This window comes from Cnephaeus nilssonii, assembly GCF_951640355.1.
Source record: "Cnephaeus nilssonii genome assembly, chromosome: 22".
Lineage (NCBI taxonomy): Eukaryota > Metazoa > Chordata > Mammalia > Chiroptera > Vespertilionidae > Cnephaeus > Cnephaeus nilssonii.
Window position 1 is genome coordinate 10,404,510 of NC_137093.1, and position 20,535 is coordinate 10,425,044.

General features: G+C 54.5%; 1 protein-coding gene across 4 annotated transcripts in view; it reads right to left on the minus strand.

Annotated features, from left to right (window-relative positions):
* The window catches only part of SH2B3 (SH2B adaptor protein 3), a 50,477-nt gene that overhangs the window by 23,579 nt on the left and 6,363 nt on the right, over nucleotides 1–20,535 (minus strand). For 2 of the 4 annotated variants that reach the window (XM_079763319.1, XM_079763320.1), the window contains 3 exons: nucleotides 16,738–16,828; nucleotides 16,384–16,657; nucleotides 2,452–3,189 (listed from right to left, as the gene is read on the minus strand). In XM_079763319.1, the coding sequence (XP_079619445.1) occupies nucleotides 2,452–3,162 (711 nt within the window). In that variant the 5' untranslated portion in view covers nucleotides 3,163–3,189; nucleotides 16,384–16,657; nucleotides 16,738–16,828. Of the gene's footprint in view, nucleotides 1–2,451; nucleotides 3,190–14,036; nucleotides 14,462–16,383; nucleotides 16,658–16,737; nucleotides 16,829–20,535 lie in introns of those variants that run through there. The other 2 variants (XM_079763318.1, XM_079763321.1) reach the window with 2 other exon arrangements.

A 20,535-nucleotide genomic window follows, 5' to 3' on the forward strand; every position in this document is an offset into this window, starting at 1 on the left:
TGTTATCCTCACAGCGGCCCCACTGTGCCTCTAGGACACAGTATCTATATATATATAAAATGCTAATATGCTAAGTGTCTGACCATCTGACCGCTCACTATGACATGCAATGACCACCAGGAGGCAGACGCTCAACGCAGGAGCTGCCGTGACGCACACAGAGAAACAGCTCCACAGACCTGGCGCCTACAAAGCAACACTCAGCTTCCCCCAAGGGGGACACAGGCCCCACCACCACCCCAATGCGACACCCCAACAAATCACAGCCAATGCTGCCGAGACCCCATGACGCAAAATGCAGCCCACCGCCCAGCCCGGAAATGGTAGCTGTGGGTGCCAGGTAATGATGTCACGTAGCAACGCCCGGCTTCCTCTCCCTAGCGACTAGCCTCCGTGCAGTTTCTTCAGCCCAGGAACACGACTTGCTTTATAGCCAGGTGCAAACATTTCACACTTTAACCAAATGTCTGTGAAGCATTTCCCGTGCCTCATCTCATTTGATCCTCACAGAAGTCCTGGAGTAGGTAGATAGGACACTCGGTGGAATCCTATTTTCTTTTCATTAGCCAGAAAATGGAGATTTAGAAAGCTTAGAAACTTGACCCGACTGAAAAGAAGTAAGAAATGGTGGACCCTGAAAATGACTTCAGGTTTTCTCACTGCACAGAATATAGTCAAACATTGCTACAGTTAAATATCTTACCCTTTGTTCTCCCTGCGTGACCTACAATAATAATCTGCATCGTGTTGATATTTACTGCTGTGTTGCTGACAATTACCAGAGAGAGAAGTTGGGGTGCTTCACTGGGCTGGAAAAAGTTTAGCTAAATCAGAAAGCAGGTCTAATTAAGCAAGTTTATTCTATATGTAGAAAAGGCTAAGTTGACTCGTGCATGCATGATACATATAAAGCTCTCGCTGGCTCCAATCGTACGCATGTGTTTCCATCTGTCCTTGTTCATGAATTTGGTTGACTCTTCTATTATAGAGAAAAGGTGAATAGCGATATTAAAATATTTCTTGGGGCCTCTAGTGTATTTATAATTCATGCTCTCTTGTAGTTTATTCCTTCAATAGCCCCCACCACCCACCAGTTCCCCCTGTACCTAGCATGTGCCTGGTACACAGTAGGTGCTCTGTTGAACAAATGAGAAACTGTCAGTCTCCTGACCTAGACTGGGACCCTGAAGGCGAGGATCAGGTATGCTTTGCTCCCTCAGCAATTTCCTAGCACCAAACAGGACCACAGAGAGAAAGGAGTTAGTGAAAGCCGTGAGATCCCAGCAACTCGACACACCCGGGAAGAGACAGCACCGGGGTGGGAACTGCACAGGTGGGATTCAGTTGGTTACAAAGCGGAAAGGCACAACTGTTAACACCTGAAGGAAAACAAGACATCCACAAAGTATGGGGGTGCAAAGGAATTCCATGATGGTTTCGAACCCCTAGAAAACCTATTTTTTCATAGTCAGTTTGTGTCAGGGCCTTTTATAAAAAATATTTTTTTATTGATTTCAGAGAAGAAGGAAGAGGAGAGTAACATCGATGATGAGAGAGAATCCCTGATGGGCTGCCTCCTGCACGCCCCACACTGGGGATGGATCCACAACCCAGGCGTGTGCCCTGACTGGAAACTGAACCGTGACCTCCAGGTTCATAGGTCCATGCTCAACCGGGAGCCACCCGCTGTGACAGGGTCTTCAAGGCCAGGTGCCACCCATATGGTGTCCCTGGGCGTCCTACAAACCCCTCCCTGGTGCCCCCAAAACCCTCGAAGTCATCAAAAAACAAGAGAAGCCTGAGAAACTGTCACAGCAGGAGGCGCCCAAGGAGACCTGACGGCGGAATCTAATACAATCACACAGTATGCTGGAGCGAAACGGCACATTCGGGGGAAAATAGCAAAATCCAAAGAAACCTCAAAGCTTCGTTAACAGTAATGACCAATGTGGGTTCCTTATGGGAGAAGAAACCATCTTTCCTGTCTAAGAAGGGAGTTTAGGCGGCCGCCATTTTGGCCGTGTGACGTGCAGCTCACCTGGGGGGCCGCCATTTTGAAACTGCAAATGTCAACCCCTACCTTTAAATTAGCCCATCGCGCAAGACTTGGAGCCTCAGCTCTTCCATCGGGAATGAGGGACAGGCCCCCTGCGGGGGTGCCGCCAGCTCCGGGTGCTTGCTGCCAGGCTCTGTGGGCAGCACCCTTCTGCCCAAGTCAAGGTGTTTGCCTGCTGCCTGGCTCCCGGGTATGCCTGTGTCCGACCAGGACCCCAGGTTTGGGGGCTCGCCCTATTCCTGAAGAGTCGCTATGGCGAAGGCACACCAAATGACTCTCAAAGGAAAGGTGTCCGGACTTCCCTCGCACTTGGCGGCCACCGGCAGGAAACCAGGCCGCGGCCGCCCTCACGTCGCCTCCAGGCCGCTGAGCGGACGCGCGTGCGCAGTGCTTACCTTGGGCGGGTCGAAGAGCTCCAGCCCGCGGTCCGCGCCGCCGGGGCCTCGGGCGCGCAGGGCCAGCCGCCCGCGCTGCCAGCGCGCCCCGCTGTCCATAGAGGCCTCGTCGGCCAGGCTGTAGCGCAGCACGGCCTCCTTGAGGACCTCGAGCGGCGGCTCCCGGGCCAGGCTCCAGGGCAGGAGCTTCCGGGCCAGGCTGGGCTTGGCCCGGGTCTCCCCTGCGGCCCCAGCCGCAGGCAGCTCCCCAGCCGAGCGGCGGCGGATGATGTGGCGGAGACTATGGCGCAGGTGCTGGAGGGCGCAGGGCACCGGCGGCCGCGGCGGGGCCAGTTCCTCTGAGCTGCGGGCCTTGGGCAGGGCAGGGGCGGCGGGGCCTGGGTCGGGCTCGGCTGGAGGCGCCTCGGCCTTGGCCGGGGGCCCGCGGCCCGCCTCCCGGTAGTCACGAGCCGGTGGCCCCGGCGCCCGGCCCTGGCGCACCTCGCGGCAGAAGTAGAGCTGGAAGAGGTCGGTGAACTGCAGCGACACGAGCTCGGCGCGCAGCGGCGCGTGCTGCGGGTGCTCTCGGACGAAGAGCCAGTACTGCCGGGCCAGCTCCCGGGCCGTGGCCACGGCGTGCAGCTCGCAGAACTCGCTCCAGCCCCGCGGGGCCGCGGGTGCGGACGAGGAGGCGGAGGGCGCGGAGGAGGGCTGCAGGGTGGGCCCGTTCATGGCGGTGACGGAGGTGGAGTGGCCAGGCTGAAAGACACGTGGATAGGCAACAAGGAGTGAGCAGACAGGTGAGAATCGACCACTTAAACCCACCACCAGCGGCCGGTCATTCACCAGGAACGACGTCAAAAATCGCGCCCCGCACGGGATCAAACTGTGACTTCCTGTTCACAGGTCCACACTCAGCCACTGAGCCACGCTGGCCCAGAGTCTCAATGTTAACTCCCACGGCTGGAAGTCTTTTTAAAAGAGAGGGCTTATGAGGCCAGATGGCTAGGTAGGAAAGACCAATGTCCTGAGCCCCGAGTTTTGCAAGTTTTTATACATCAAGTGTGTGGGTGGGGGTGAGGGGTTAAGTCGCTCTGAAAGGATTTACATTACCTATAGCCAGAGGGGAGGGGGAAATGATGCAGACACCCCCACCCGCCCCACGGGGAAGGAGGTTTGCTCCTGCGGGTAGCAGATTAGTAATAGATGTGTAAATTAGAAGCGAAGGCTCCTGGCGTTCAATAATCACGGAAATAGCCACTTGAAAATTAGTCCTGAATTTCAACAGTTACACAGGAATGAATGCGAGCAGTCTTTCCTCGGAGCTGGCCCACAGCTGTAACTGCTCTGTCTCACTCAGATTGTTGTAATTTTAACTTAGAACATCCCAGATTTCTTTTATTGCCACAACCTATACGCCCATCAGTCAGAGAGTGGGTGACCCCGGCAGGCTGGAACATTCTGCAGCAGTGGGAAAGGATGTGGAAGATCCACACCACCACCTAGGAGACATCTCCAAGGTACACCATGAAGCAAGCAAAGCAAACCACAGAACAATACAAACTGTGCGATCCTGTTTACACACACACAAAACCAAACTGCCCATTTCTGTGAGTGTATGTGAGTGGTGGGCAAGAAAGGTGCGGCTGGAGCAAACCCATCCAGAAACAGTGGTGACCTCTGGGAGGAACAAGAATTGGGGAGCAGGGGGGACGTACCGAAGGAAGACCTACTACTTGTCTCTAGGAATGTGGTTAAGAACACAGAGACTGTTCGATAGATACCCTGTATGCCGTTGTTTCTGAGTTGCCTAGCAAGAATTTTCCTGCCATGTTCTTCTGGCTCTTCCTAACTATCTGTAAATCGCCCCTTCTCACTTATGAGATACAATACCCACCTCCCTTTTCCTTTGTCAAAAAATGTCTTATATATCCAATGTTGCCTCACTGTCTTAGGAATTTCATGCTTATGTGAATTCCCCATGAGCATGAATTCAACCTTTGATTTTCTCCTGTTTAAAAAAAAAAAAAAAAAAAGGAGAGAGAACACAGAGCCTGGGTTCAAATCCCAGCACCACCACTTACTAGTTGTGTGACCTTGGGTGAGTTCTTTGATTTCTCTCTGCCTTAGTTTCCTCACCTGTAAAATGGGGACCATGATTATACCTATCTCATAGGAGTGTATGAGGATTGAGTTAATTAATGTAAAGGCCTCAGAAACAAAGAAAAGCTTAATAAGGGTTGGCTGCTTTTATTGTTATTTAAATGTTAGTGTATTATTGTCAATAAAAACAAATATAAAAAGGAATAAATTGACTAGGCTCACAAGAGGTGCAAAAATATTTCCTGCTCTGGTGGAGGAATGTCAGGACAGCCAATCCTTGCCCACCCATCCCAGCTGGGGCTCCCTTCCATTCCGCCTCTTATGTCCTTCCCCAGGCACCTCGCCACCAAAGGGAGAAGCCCCCCAACCCTCTGCTGTCCGAGGTGCTGAACCCTGGAGCTCTCTAGTTACCATCAGGACTGGCTTTCCAACTAAACTAGGCTGGGCTCAGGCCCCCATTGGGGACACACAATCATGGCTGCTCGTTCACCTCCCCAAAAATGTATTATTGGCCTACTATGTGCCAGGCACTGTGGTAGGCCTTGGAGATACAACAGTAAACCAGACAGAAATGCCTGTTTTCCTGGGGCTACTTTACACACCCGTGCTCACATACATACACACACATGTACTGGTTTACTTTACACACCCGTGCTCACATACATACACACACATGTACTGGTTGTGTGGCCTCGACACCTGACTCAAGTCTGACACACTGGGAGCAGTATGGTATCGACCACATAAGGTGGTTGTAAAGAGTCCCTGAAACGGGACTCAAATGTCAAATGGAGATTGGAACCCCAAAAATGGATTCTTTCACCCCACCACCTCCAGGCCCCGGTGGTGACCCTGGAGCTGATCAAGCAGGACACCCCAGCCGGGAGGGTGCTGTGCACACAGTTGACATTTTTGCACATCATAGTGTCCTGGGCACCTTTGCACACAGTAGGTAATCAGTAAAAGCAGCCAGGCAGAGGGTGGGGAAAGGAGCCACATGTGCCCTTGATCACCACACTGCCAAGAATACAAGCCCTGTGGCCGAAGGGGGAGGGTTTTACCTGCACATGTGGGTGACGTGGACCCGGGTGTACCCCACATCCATACCTTGACACATGTGAGGCAGGTACTGTCTTCACAGTTTGGGGGAACCAGAGAGCTCTCAGGTGCCAGACCCAAGCTCCTGCCCCACCTACGGGACCCTGTGGGATCTTGCCCACTTGCCCCAGCTGCCTCTGGGTGACCATTCATGCCCCCTCTGCCCTGCCTGCTCTCAGTCTGCCTTCAATCTCACACAAGAGAAGCCTTCCCTGAGCCCACCCCCCAGTCACATCCTGACCTTGTTCGGCACATACCCAACAGTGAAGATTATTTAATTAGCTCACCAAACTGAGCTCAATGAGGCCAGGAGCTCCCCGTTCTATGTCCAGTTCCTAGCATATGGCAGGAGCTCAATAAATGCCTGTTGAATGAATGAATACAAAAGTTCAGCTGAATTGGCAACCTCTGGCTCTTCTGGTAGACACATGGCAGCCAGCACCCACCAATGGCCCAATCCTCCCGTGAACTCTGGGCCTGTCTGCCTGTCCCTTTGCCTGGAACACCTGTCCCTGTCCACCCCGGGCCAAACCCTGCAGTTGTGTCCACTTCAAGCTGTGTCCCTGCCCAGGCGATGGCAGGCCACGGCCCCCATTCCAATTTCTCCATAAGAGTGACGTGTACTGAGCCCTTGCTATGCCTCACACATTTTTCTAACTACCCTTGCAAAACATTAACTCTCCCAAGCTTCATGACAATACTTGGAGGTATTGCCAATAACTGCTCCCATTTTATAGATGGAGAAACTTAACACACAGAGGTCCCACAGCTAAGGATGAAACCCCTGCACCAAAATGCCCTGTGGGTGCCCAAATGCACACCATGAAGACTTGCTTCCTAGTGAATGTTATTGAAGGAATGAGTAAAGGTCTCATTCAGTTCCCCTGTCCAGGTCTCCAACCCACCAGGTGGTCAGAAAAATAGCCACAGGGTGAAAATAGAAAAACAAAAATAAGAAAGGGTACTAGTCTGGCCGGAATGTCTCAGTGGTTGAACGTCAACCTATGAACCAGGAGGTCACAGGTTCCATTCCCAGTCAGGGCACATGCCTGAGTTGTGGGCTCGATCCCCAGTAGGGAGCGTGCAAGAGACAGCCAATCAATGATTCTCTCTCATCAGTGATGTTTCTCTCTCTCCCTCTCCCTTCCTCTCTGAAATATACACTGAGTGGCCAGATTATTATGATCTCTGAACGCATAATAATCTGGCCACTCAGTGTGTGAGTGAGTGTGTGTGAGTGTGTGAGTGTGTGTGTGTGTGTGTGTGTGTGTGTGTATGTGTGTGTGTGTATATATAGATATATAGATATATAGATATATAGATATATAGATATATAGATATATAGATATATAGATATAGATATATATTAGAGGCCCGGTGCATGAATTTGTGCATGGGTGGAGTCCGGCCAGCCTGGCCAGGTGGAGGGGACATGGGCGGTTGGCCAGCCTGCCTGCTAGTCGAACTCCTGGTCGAGGGGACAATTTGCATATTAGCCTTTTATTATATAGGTTATACACTGAGTGGCCAGATTATTATGCGTTCCGAGATCATAATAATCTGGCCACTCAGTGTACACATGTATACACACACACACACACACACACACACACACACAGTGGCCCGGTGCACAAAATTCGTGTGTGTGGGGGGGGTTGTCCCTCAGCCCAGCCTGCACCTCTCCAATCTGGGACCCCTCGAGGGATGTCCAACTGCTGGTTTAGACCCGATACCTGTGGGATTGGGCCTAAACCGGCAGTTGGACATCCCTCTTGCAATCCGGGACCGCTGGCTCCCAACTGGTCACCTGCCTGATCGTCCCTAACCACTCTGCCTGCCGGCCTGATCGCCCCTAACTACTCCGCCTGCCGGCCTGCTCACCCCCAACTGTCCCCCACACCAGTCTTCTCGCCCCCAACTTCTCCCCCTTGTTGGCCTGATCACCCCCAACGGCCGCCCCCCATGCTGGCCTGCTTGCCCCCAACTGCCCCCCCTGACGGCCTACTCACCCACAACTGCCCCCACCCCCCGCCGGCCTGCTTGCCCCCAACTGCCCCCCCTGCTGGCCTGATCACCCCAACTGTCCCCAACTGCCAGCCTGCTCTCCCCCAACTGCCCCCCCCGCCACCCTCATCACCCCCAACTGCCCTCCCCTCCTGGCCTGATCGCCCCTAACTGCCTCTGCCTCAGCCCTGCCACCATGGCTTTGTCCAGAAGGTCTCCCAGTCTAATTAGCATATTACCCTTTTATTAGTATAATTTTTTATTTTAAAAAGGGTACTAGTTCATGTTGTCTATGTGTCCTGTTCTGTTCCAAACACTTCACATTTATCACTTGTTTATTCCCCTTTGGAGGGGAAGTCCCAACGTTATGCCCATTTTATAGTTGAGAAAACGAGGTGTTAGAGGGTGGCTTGCCGGGGTCACAGGGAGTGAGGGGCAGAGCTGGGATTAGAACCCAGGGCTGTGCGCCCAGCAGACTGAGAGGCCCTCCCATTCCTGCCCACTCCCAGGGCCTGGCTAGAGCAGGTCCTCTAGAAATACCAGCTGTATGAATTAACGAACCCCTGCGGTTGAGATGGGCTGCCAAACCACACTCCAGAGTCATCCTCCTCACCCAGAAGGACTGACAGAAAAGGCAGTGGGGCTCCGGAAAACCCATTGAGACCGCCCCCCACCCCCAGATGACCTCTCCATGGTGGAGCTTCCATTCAAATCTGAGGTCACCTCCTCGCCGGGTGATGCAGAAGAGGGGCTTCCCTCTCTGAGCTTCAGTGTCCCCATCTGTAAAATGGGCTGGTGTTCTCTTGGCATTCGCTAGGAGTATTCGAGGGACTGAAGTCTGTGGGGTGCTTGGCACAGGGCTCAAGAAACAAGTGGCTGTTACCATTTTATTACTATTATTTTTAGAAAATAAAGGTGGCAGCTCCAGAGAAGGTCAGGCTGCCTGCCGAGAAGCCACAGGGAGAGTCTGGCGGCTGGGCCGGGCAGGGGGCATCACGGGAACTGAACAAAAGGCCTTCTCAGGGGAGAAGCGGCTGCTCCAGTCAGGAAATGGCCAGCTGGAGCACTCAGCTGTGGCCCGAGCCAGGGAGGGGGGGTGCTGGGGAGGTTCCTGGCCCTGTGGGTAGCCAGGCCACAGGAAGGTGGTCTCCTCCTTGGGCCTCAGCCCAGGTGGTAGCCGTTTATTGCGCACTTACTATGTGCCAGGCATGGAGGATGAGCAACTGATGAGATCATGCCAACCCTCGGATCAGGGGCTAAAAAGCTCTTGGCAAAAAGCAATTATTAATCACCTGGAGGTTCCCATGAGCATCTGGGAGCCTGGGCAGCCAGAGGGATGAACCGTTTCCACACAGGGGTCCCCCACACACCTGCTCAGCCTACTCTTCTGAGACAGGGAGTTCCCAGTTGTGGGGGAGGGCCCCAGGATTCCCCCAAATCCCCACAGCCAACACACGGAGATGATGACAGCTTCGTCCATGGCCATCCTCGGGTCAGGATAGGGATGGGTCTGCCTCCAGGACCTCGAGTTCAGAACAACCATGTCCACTGGCTGAGCTGAAGTCTTAGCCTGTTGTCTGGTGTCCCCTGTTCAGGCACCTCCATGCCAAGGAACCCTAAAGCCTCTACCAAGTCAGGGAGATATCAGGCTCTTAAACAGCTGGGAATCCTGGCTCTGAGTTGTGGGGCCCATGACCCAGAGATCGGGGCTCTCAGACTCTCCTCCATCCAATCAGCCTGGGTAATGTAATCTCGGCAAGCTAACACTTCCCTTTTCATTATCAGGCCCAGGTGCAGAGAAGGCCCTTCCCCCACTGTGGGAATTCCACCTGCCAAGGCTTGAGGAGGATATTTTAAATTGTGGTAAATGAAGTTAAAATGAGCCAGTCTTAGCCTCTACCGTCCCCTAGGTACACAGCACCCGTGTCCCCAGCTCACAGATGCTTGGGCAGGAAGTCTCAAACCATCTGAGACACCTCCTCCAGGGAGGCCTCCAGGTTGACTCCAGGCCACACGGAGCATTTCTGTCTTTCCCACCCACAGCACTTTCTACAGGAGCCCAGACCCTCTGCCCAAGGAGCCCTGATTGGGGTGCCCAACTCTCTAGTTGGGGGATTCCCACACACTTCCTGGCAGGCGTCCTGCTACCCTTTCACAGCATTCAAGCTGGCAAGGCTATGGAGAAGTATCTTGGAAGTAGAGAACAAAGGTTCTGGGGCCCCAGGGAGGCTGAGGTGGGGTCTGCCCAGGCCCTTGGCTGCCTGCGGGGCCCTGATGCACTCTCTTGGGTCACCTAGTGCTCAGGGACATTTATCAGCCCAGTACAGTCTGCCAGACAGGAAATGTCCTTTGCTTCCTCTGCCTCCGCCCCCAGTCTGACACTCCGGACCCCAGCCAGGCTTGGGGAGGTGGGGAAAGACAGGGACCATCCCCCCAAGAATGGGCAGTCCTTTCCAAACCCCACCCCCTCCCAGTCCCAGCATGTGACTCCAGCCTGTTAACTGCCCCAGCTGGAGGGGAGAAGGGTGGGACCCTAACAAGGGGAAGCATCTCAACAAGCTCCCCACCCCAATCAGTGGTGCCCTCAAAACCCACCCACTCCTCTGCCTCTCCCCACATTCATCACCCTCTCTGGGGCCTTCCTGTGAACTAGAATTCAAAGGCCAGATTCCTTGCCAGTCCTCTATGTCCACCTCCCCCAATCGCATTTCCAGTCCCCTGGTCCTCCAAGGCCAGTCTCCCCCCCGCACCGCCCCCCCCCCCCCCACCGTCAGGCGCCCTGTGAGTCAGCTCCCGGTGAGCAGGGCACAAACTTCCTCCCTCCCAGGCCTCCCTGGGGACAAATGGGGCAGTGGCAGGCTCCCCCTGGCCAGCCAGGGTGGGGGCCCACATCCGGGCAGGCCCCCAGAGGCTCCCGGCCGGCTCACAAGGAAGCCTGCAGCCCAGCCCCCATCGCCGACCCCTGACAGGGTGGCGTGGGAGGAAAAATCTTCCAGCCATCTGCTCAGCTGCCGGGTTTCCGGCCTGGGCGGGCCAAGGGACGCCAGGAGGACCTGCTCTCTCTCCCGGGGAAGTGCCCCTTGCCCTGCCGGGAGGAAGGACGCTGGCCAGTGGGACCCTGGAGCCCTGACCAAGGAGAGCTGGTCACCCAGGCTTCGGGGCCTAAACAAGAAGTATCCAGCTGTGGCCTTTGGACCTGCCTAGTCCCCAAGGGACCCCAGGCCCCCAGAAGCCAGGGAGCTGGGGCACAGGGCTCCTGGGTCCAATTAGGCCTGACTCAGCTAGTGACCCCAGCTGAGTCACTTCCCCTGGGCAGCCTGCCCGCCTCAGTTTCCTCGGGGAGGACAGGCAGCTGGGAACAGGGTCTGGCTGGGAACGAGCAACTTGCATTGCACCTTTGGACTCTGCGAGGCGGGTTCTCCTGTCTGCCAGACGGAAGCGGCTTCCTGCCCCACCCAGTCCCAAATGCTGAACAACCAGGGCCCCTAGGGATTCTTTTCCCTGGAAACCTGGCAATTAAGTGCCAACCCCCTCCTGGGCATTAATAGCAGTAGCTCCCACTTATTGATCACTGACTGTATGCCAGGCATGTGCTGTGTAATCATTTGTACTCCCATGTCCTAGATGAGGAAACCTGTGGCTCAGAGAGGTTAAGGGACATGCCCAAGGTCACACAGCCATAGAAACACTCTGTGCCAAGCTCATACACTTGGAACATGAGCTCATATACAGGCTCATATACCTTGGAGAGGCAGCGATTCTTGGCTCCCAATGGGCAAGTGAAGCCCAGAGAAGTTAGGTAACTTGCACAAGGCCTCACAGCTACAAGCTAGCAGAGCCCATATTTGGCTTCAAAGCCCATGCTGCTACCAGGGAGAAGTAGGAACTTAACAGGAAAGGCCTCTCAGTTAGTAATAACAATAACAATAATAATAATATCTCCTGAGTGCCAGGCCCAGCACTAAGTGCTTTATATGCCCTGTGTCTGCCACTCAAAGTGGGTGGGGGTTTAGGACTGGCAGCGGGAGTGCCTCCAGCCCCACCCCCCTCTGCTCAAGGAGAAGTTCCATGCAGGAGGTGGAGGGTGTTCCGGGGTGGCACAGCTGGACCCAGCCAGCCAAAGGGCCCCACAGACTGAACTACTGCAGAGCTACCTGCCCAGCACCTGCTGGGCCCCGGCGACTGCCATGTCGGGAGTGGCTCTCCAGAATCTGGTTTGTATTAGAAAGTCCTATCAGAGAAGGCTCATGCCCAGGGTGCAGAAGAGTGGGGACCGGGAGAACCTGGTAGGAAAACAAGCAGAGCTAACATCATGACAAACAGTGTAAGGACAATCTCACACTGTTCTTGTTCCTCCTCCTGATCACACCATTGTAAACACTTGGTGAATTCACTCATTTATGGCTCCAAAGACCCTAAGAAATAGGTACATTCCCATTTGACAGGTGAGAAAACTGAGGCTGGGGTGGTTAAGCAAGGTCTCACAGCCAGGAAGCACCATCTGCTCCTCCTTCAGAATTCTTTTCCCCAAGATTCAGGAAACCTCGGAGCTTCCATAGCCAGTAACACTAATGATGGCCGTGATAAAATCACCACCTCCACCTATACAATTATGGTGCTGCAGCAGGCAGCAGGTGCTTCTCGTACACTGGCTCATTAAGTCTCTACCACAAACCTGTTATTACCCCATTTAACATAATGGGAAGCTGAGGCTCACGAGTGTCACCTGCCCCCCCTCCTCAGTTGGAAAGAGGCAGAGAGAGATCTGAATCTAAGCCTCCAGGTTGCTCCTCCGTCACTGCTGAGCCCCTGAAGGTCCTCGGACCCCAGCAGTTAATACCTCAGTCCAGCCCCTTCCCAGCCTAGCCTCGGCCTCTGGAGCCCACAGGGACTCCGACAAGTTCTAGGAATGTTCACCCTTTGGCTCAGAAGGATTTTCCCCCCCAGAGGGGGGGTTGTGGGAAAAGGCTCAGAAAACGTGTATTAAAAACCCTTCCAATTTCCCCAACAGGCCCTGGCCTCTCATCCGCTGACCCCCAGGCAGCCCAGGCGGCCTCTGCCTGCTCTCCCCCAATTAGGGCTGGATCCCAGCCCCCACAGGTCCCAGGAGCCTACAGAGCTGTTTCCGCTCTGGCAGCCAGGTCAGTGATGGTAAATCCAGACACAACTCGAACCCACAACCCTGGAGACTCTTGCGCCCACTGCCCTGGCAGGGCCCTGTGGCTGGACTACAAGTGGGGATGCAGAAGGGGCTGGTGGTCCAGCTGAGCCTGGCAGCTGGTAGGTGTCAGGGGATGCTCACCTCCCAAGCAAGGGGGGTGCGGATCAGATCCCAGCCCCTCCTGCCCCCAAAGCTGGACCTTGGCCCTGCAGACACTGCATTGCCAGGCCCTCTCCTCTGAAGCCCCTGCCCGCACCCCAATTTCACTTCCTCCCACCAGGGCCGGCCTGGCCATGTCCCTCCCTGGAGGCCCCCAGCTGCAGGCAGTGACCTCCTCACCTACATCATAGTGGCCCCGGGAATGGGGAAGAGAAACAGGAGAATGAGGAAACTAAAGAAATAAAGAAGCCGGACAGGCAAATACAGTTCCTCAAATGTAGTCCCCATCATTCCAAAAGCCCCAGTGGCCGAAGGGAGGAAGGGGATTTCTTCACGGGGCATTAAAGGCCTCTGAGATACCCTCCCAGCTCTGCTGATCTATCAGTCCAATGCAGCCCCTACACCCCCTTTTTATTCTTTTGGTGGGAGGATTCCCCAGGAGCCTCGGGAGCCCCAGGTCCCCGTTGTGAGGGTCCTAGACCAAACAGACCTGGGTCTGGGACTTTCTAACCCTTGTGAACCTCTAAATTCAGTGGCATGGGGGTACCTGACCCCGCTCACCCCCACAATGCAAGGAGTGGGGGAGAGGGGCTTCCAAAATCGGGGTGCTACCCTGGTAGCCACATGGCCTGGCCTGGGAGAGAGGAGAGGCTGGCTGCGGCTGGAGGGCTCTTCCATGCTCACAGCCTCAGTTTGACTACTTTCACTTTCAAGGTCGCAAACGGTGACCCCCGACCCTCCTCACCAGGCACAAGTTGAGCGGGAACGCTGCCCTCGACGGCTGGGCTACCTTAAGAGGCGGATTGGGAGTGTTAGCCAGACCCTCTCTCAGCACCTCCCTCACCGCCTCGGCTACCCCATTACATCCCCAACACGTGTGTGGGTGGGTGGGGGTGCCCCGGAGGGTGAAACAGGAGCTGGAGCAGGGTCACCCCGGAACACCTCCATGCGAGTTAGCTGCAGGACAGTATTTTAAGCTGCTGTGAGTGCGCAGACACTGGACAGACTGGACACGGGCCTCCTACTCCCCCATTAAAGCCCTCCCTTCCCCAAGACGAGAGCGCTGGAGAGGCGGGCTTACCTGAGAGAGAGGGGGTCCGGGCCCGGCCGGCCCATGGCGTCGCGCGCCCCCGACCCCTCGAAATCACGAGGGGGCGGGCGGGCCCCCGCCCCGGGCACGTTCTCTCCCGCGCGCCGGCTCCTGGCTCGCGGCTCGCTCGAGCGGGGCTCAGGCAGGAAACCCGGGCTCGGAAAATGGCCAGCGTCTCATCATTTCCGCCGCCAGTGCTTGACAGTTGCGGGAGGATGCGCCCCCGGGCCGCCGCCGGGGAAACTTTGCTGGTGCCGCCACCGTTGCCACCGCGGGCTGCGATAGTCCAGGCGGGCGGCCGGGCGGAGGCGGTGGCCCGAGCCCATTCCGCCCCGCGCCGTTATGTAAAGAGGAACCGGCTGTGCTAGCGGAGCCCGGCGGGGGAGGGCGGCCGCGACAGGGGCGGGGCCGGTCCTGGGCGGGGCCACGCGGAGCCCGCCCCTGTTCGACCGCGAGCCAGACCCAGCCGGAGGGGGCGGGGCTGAGCGTGGCCCCGCCCACCAGCCCAGCTTCCCGAGGCCGGCCAGGTCCGAGAGTCCCGAACGCGAGCCGGACGAGAGGCGGGGCCTTGCTAAGCCACGCTCCTCTCTCGCCCACCCGAGTTCGCCTCGCGCAGCCTAAAGAAGGGAATGAACGACCCGAGGGGCTGGAAAACTCTGGCCCCGCCCACGTAGCGCCTGCCTACCACCGAGCGCCTCAGCCGGCGGGGGCGTGGCCACGTCGGGGAGAGGCGGGGCCTGAGGCGGGGCGGGGCCGAGCCGCTCAGCCTGGAGGGGGCGCGGCCCTGCCGACTCCCCCCCCCAACAGGGCCTTATCGGCACGCGCGGGTCCAGCCGGTGCAATAGCTACCGCAGCTTTCATCATCGCCTGGGGAAGGAGCCCAACCCCACCCGGCCCCCGCACCCCCAGCTCTGCTCTTGCCTCAGCCCGTGCCTCTATCCGACCACCCGTCACCCCACTCCAGGAGTGCATCTTTTTCCAGGAAGCTCTCCCGGGCCGCTGGCTCCCAGGCCCTCTGGGCCTCCCTCTCTGCTCTCCCCCGGACTACTTTCATTTTCTGTACGGGCCTTAGGTGGGGTGAGATTGACGGTGGGGTTCCCCCTAGTCTGAGGTGGAGCGTAGGCTCAGCCAGCCTTCCTCCAACACTTGGGAGGAGGGAGAAGAATGCCTATTCTTCTCTCCCTCCCAACCGGAAACAAGTCGCTCACGCCCCCAGCTACCCGGGGCCACATCACCCCTTCCCAGACAGCTTAGTGCTCTATTCCACTGCCTCCCCCTCTTACTAGTCTTGGGCAAATGACTAGACTTCTCCATACCTCAATTTCCTCATCTATGAAATGGAAACCACACGAGAGTACCCACGCCATTGGGTTCCTGTGAAGATTAAATGAGTTTAATGCATTAAAGCAGTTAGCATGGAGTTTTGCCCCAGGGAAAACACTACTACATTAGTGTTTCTAAATAATCGAGTCTACTCCTGCTACAGCAAGGGGTTCCCCGGAAAGTGGGGATTTCCAGACTCCACCCAAATGGGGGGAGGGACGGGTGGGCTGAAAAATTCTTATAACTTTGAAGGAACTGGCCACAAACATGTGCTTTCCACAAGTATGTATTAAATATCTGCTGACTGGCAGGCACTATTCTAGGTGCTGGGGACAGAGCAGTAAACAAAACAGATATCCCTGCTCTCATGGAGCTGACGTTCTGGTGGGGGGATGAAGAGCAGAAATAAATAACTGGGATCATGTATTATGAAGATGACAATACAATTACAGGATGGAGAGTGGAAAGACGCTGTCTTAGACTGGAGGTTCAGGAAGGACCTCTCTGAGGAGCTAACATTGGAGCTGAGAGCACATCTCTGCCCCACCCCAAAGCAAGTAGGATCCAGGCATGATCAGGTCTGAGGGAAGGACATTCCAGACCAAAGGAACAGCAAGTGCAAAGGTCCTGAGGTGGAAATAAGCGTGGTGTGTTGGAGGAAAGTCCAGAAGGCAGTGGCGATACCTAGACTGATGGGAAAAGATGAAGCTGGAAAGGCGGGTCCATTACCTAGAGACTGGAAGATAGTGGTGGCAAGTTTGGGATTTCTCTTGAGGGCAATAGGGAGCCATGGAGCGTTTTGAGCCCAAGGGTCTGTTTAACTTTGGATTTGAGCTTCATAGTCAACAGTTGACAACCCATTAGGAGGGAACCCCAGTGATTTTCACACCCATGTGAGGATGTGGGACAAGGCCGTGGGGAGACAGGTATGAGGGAAGCCTAAATTATTCACCCTGTATTATTATCTCTTTATGACATTTGGGGAGACCGGGGGCCAGAGAGAGCAGTTACTTGCCTGCGGTCAAACAGCTGCCAGGTGATGCCAACAGAGCTGCCAGGTACACAGCAGTTGTCAAATGGTTGCTGAAATCTGCCAGCCACAAGCACTTTCCCTCTCACTGCCCAGACGCAGTTCTGCTGACTTAAATGGAGACTTGTGGTTCTTCCCCTTTTAATCACCGTGCAGCCTTCTCTCGCGCCAGATTTCTCTGAGGCCCAAAGTGGTTTTCTTTCTCGCTTAGCTTTTCACCAGCGTCCCCTTCAGAACCAGCTTCTTGTTTTGATGCTCTCTGCAATAGAGACTTCTCATTTTGTGATTGTCCTTAGAAAGGCAAATGGTTTACAACGGATAGCCCTCCCATCGCCTTACCTTGCCCTAGATTTGAAAGCATCTAGCTCAGAGCAGGATTTCTCCTCCTCCCCAGGCTGGCTGGCTGGGGCTCCTCCCACTCCACAGGTTGCTAGGGCCCAAAAGAGAAACAGGTTTCTTTGAATTCCCCAAACAAGCAAGGCGGTCTGCAGGGAGCAGGTCCCACAGCCCTTCCTTCCACCTGCTGCCTGCCAACTCCCAGGGGCCAGAGACTCTCAGGATTCATAACAAAACAATGGTCAATGGCAATATTAATAAGTACTTATTAATACCATTAATAGTAACATTAATAACTAACATGAACAAAATGGAGGATAAGATGTACAGGATTAATAATAAATGGGTTGATAACAATAAATATAATAATGTAACAATAGTTAGTAGGTCTAATTAATAATAATAGTAACTATTAACTATGACAGGATTAATAGCAAATATAAAATAACAGTAGGATATTAGTAGCAATAATAAATAGGATAGTAGTTAGTAGGTCAGGGGTTAATAGTAATAATAGGAACTAATGGTTACAGGGTTCATAATAATAAATATAACATAACAATAGGTTAGTCATAAGATTAATAATAAATGCAATGTAACAATATAATCATAGTTAACAGTTCTAGGGCTAACAATACAGCAATTAATAGTTATAGGATTAATAATAAATATGAGAATAACAATAAGCTAGCACAGGATTAACAGTAACAGATATAACACTATAATTATACTAGTTAACAGATATGCGGTTAATCCTACGGGTAACAGTTTTGGAGGCTTGCTTGATGCCAGGAGTTCCTCCACACTAGTGCTGACAAATGGAACTTCCTGTGATGATGGGGATGTTTTATCTGGGCTGTCTGATATGGTCAGAGGCTATATGCACTGCAAATGTGGCTCGTGTCACTGAGGGGTTGGCTTTTATAGCTTTATTTGATGTTGATGAATTAAAACTTAAGTAGCCATGTGAGGCTGCAGCTGAAAGGCACTATCTGTGACCAGACAGCCGGCTCTCACCCGACCCTGAATCTGCTGACCTCTTGCTTTCGGACTTCCAGGCTCCAGAACTGTGGGAAATAAATCCCTGCTGTTTCTAAGCCACCCAGTTCTGGCATTTCATTATCGCAGTACGAACAGACTAAGTCAGAAAAATTGGTATCGAGAAGTGGGGGTGCTCCTGTAACAAGTACCCAAAAAGGTGGAGGCAGCTTTGGAACCGAGTAATGGGTAGGGGCTGGAAGAGTTTTGGGGTACATGCTGGGAGAAGCCTATCTTGCCATGAACTGACCACTAGGGCAATTCTGGTGAGGGCCCAGGAAGAAAAGAGGAGGGCTGCAGGCAAAGATGTCCCAGGTGATGGAAGAATGGCCCAGGGGCATTTTGGAGGCCACAGGGCCTCCCTCCCATCACAAGCCTAGAGTATGAGGGCCTTTGTGGCAGGAGGGTTTTACAGGAGAAGCTGCCCCTGCCTCCGCTCAGGTCTGTGCTCTGCCCAGAAAAGCTGTAGGGGGTGTGGCTGTCTCCACCTCGATTTCTGAAGAGCTGCCAGCAGCACAACCCAGGCAGAGGGCCACCTCAAGGGTGGGGCCGTCTCTGAGCGCCCTCATCGGAGCCCTCTCCAGCAGAGTCATGGGGGCGGGGCTGCCCCTGCGCCTCCGGGCTGGGTAGAGACACCTGCTCACAAGCCCAGCCCTGGAACCCTGCTGCCAGGGCTTCCCCTCATAGAGCTGTGGACGGGCACAGAGCCTTCGGAGGCAGAAATGCCATCCTGGTGTGGCCGGAGGCAGGATTCCCCCAGCCCAGCGGGTCCAGAAGGTGGGACCACAGTCCCAGCAGGCCTGGAGGGCAGAGCATCGAGCCAAAGAGCCTTAAGGATTTGGACTTCTCAGGACCTGCCACTCCTTTCTTCCTTTCTGTGTCTCCCTTTTGGAATGGGAATGTCTATCCTATAATGGCCCACCATTGTATTTGGAAGCACTTAACACGTTTGATTTCACGGGAGGAGAGGGATTTACCTCAGAATGAATGGTTGTACCTTGAGTCTCATAACCGATTTAGATGCGATTTTGTATTTAAATTTTTTAAATTGATTTTTAGATAAAGAGGAAAGGAGAGTAAAACATTGATTTGTTGTCCCACTTATTTACGCATTCATGGGTTGCTTCTTGTCTGTGCCCTGACAGGGGTTCCCACAACCTTGGCCTAGTGGGACGATGCTCTACCCGGCCAGGGTGAGACTTTGGATTTTTTTAGCTACTAAGTTAGGGAGTAATTTGCTACACTGCACAGAACTAATACCAAGTTCGAGACGACTCTGGGGGTGCCCACCCAACCCGTTCCCCATCCATCAGAGTCCAACTGAGCTGGGCGGTTCAGGAAAGGGCATCAGAAAAGAATTCTGTAAGGGGTCCTTCCTCCTTCCGCCGGGCAGTCAGAGCTCTCCGGGCAGGTTCCTGGGCTACAGGTGGAATCTGCTGAGCTCAGTGCCCAAGGCCATCGACGCCCCCTGGCTTCCTTCCAGCGCCTCTGACTCTAAAATTGCCTGGCCCTGCCGGCGTGGCTCAGCGGTTGAAGTGTGCACGTGTGCACCAAGCTGAGACCATCTCAGGCAATACTATACCTCCCCCCCTCTCCCAACCTCCCCGCTCTGGGAGGGCTTTGCTATGGATTTCCTCATTTTTCAGATGAGGAATCTGAGGCACAAGAACAGTGAAGTGACGTGTCCAAAGTCATGCAACTGGTTAAGTAACTGAAGCAGCTGTTCCGGACCCAAGGCCTATCTGATGGCAGAACTCCAGCCCTTAACTACCTACTATGCCCAAATAACAATAATGGTGATGGTAATAACAGAATTAATCATGATTAGAGCATTATATGCCAGGCACTATTTTGAGGGCTTCACACGGATCAACTATTTAATCTTCCCCAATAACTGTATGAAGGATAGACTGTTATTTCTCTCCATTTGACAGAGGAGGAAACTGAGGCACAGAGAGGTGACATGACCTGCCAAGTCACAAGGCTGGTAAGCGGCCCGGCAGAGATTTACACTCAGTCTCTAGAATTATGCCCTTGGCCCCGTGGCCGCGCTCACCACCCCCACCCCACGGGCCCCCCCCCCCCCCCCCCGCCCAGCCCCGAGAGCTGCGAGCCACCCCCTCTTCCGCCCGGGGAATCTGGTTTCTGCGGGGAAGTGACTCAGTGGCTTGGGGCCCCACAGATAATTATTCACTTCCAATCCCGGTAATTAAAGGCCCTAATGGCTCCACAGAGGACGGACAACCTAGTTACTCCAGCGGTCTCCGCCTCTGCCCGGGTTCTGCACGGGGCGCACGAACTTCCCGGGCTCGAGCTTGGCCAGAATCCCAGGCTGCGGGCCCTGCGGGCGGCAGCCGGCTTGCGCGGGGCTCTAGCGCCCCCTAGTGGCAGCGGGATGGTGGAGGCCTGGGGAGTGGCTTCCTGGACGGCCTTAGCTTCTAGACTCGCAGCCATCCTCTGCCAGGAACCTCTCGCTCCTGGATTCCCCCCCACGCTTCCTGGAAGCCTCCCAGGTTCCAGGAAAGATGCCTATAATCCACCATCAAACAGCTATCGAGGCCAAGAGCACGGATTTGGGGCATGGTTTCATGCCTGCCTTTCTTTCTTTAGTGCTGGCTCTGTCACCCAGGGCAAGTGACTTGGGCTCTCTGAGCCTCAGTTTCCTCATCCATAACATGGGAATAAGGGATGAACTTACCTCATAGAATTGTAGTGAAAATTAAGTAAAATAATTCATGTAAGTGCTCAATAAATGCTATTATT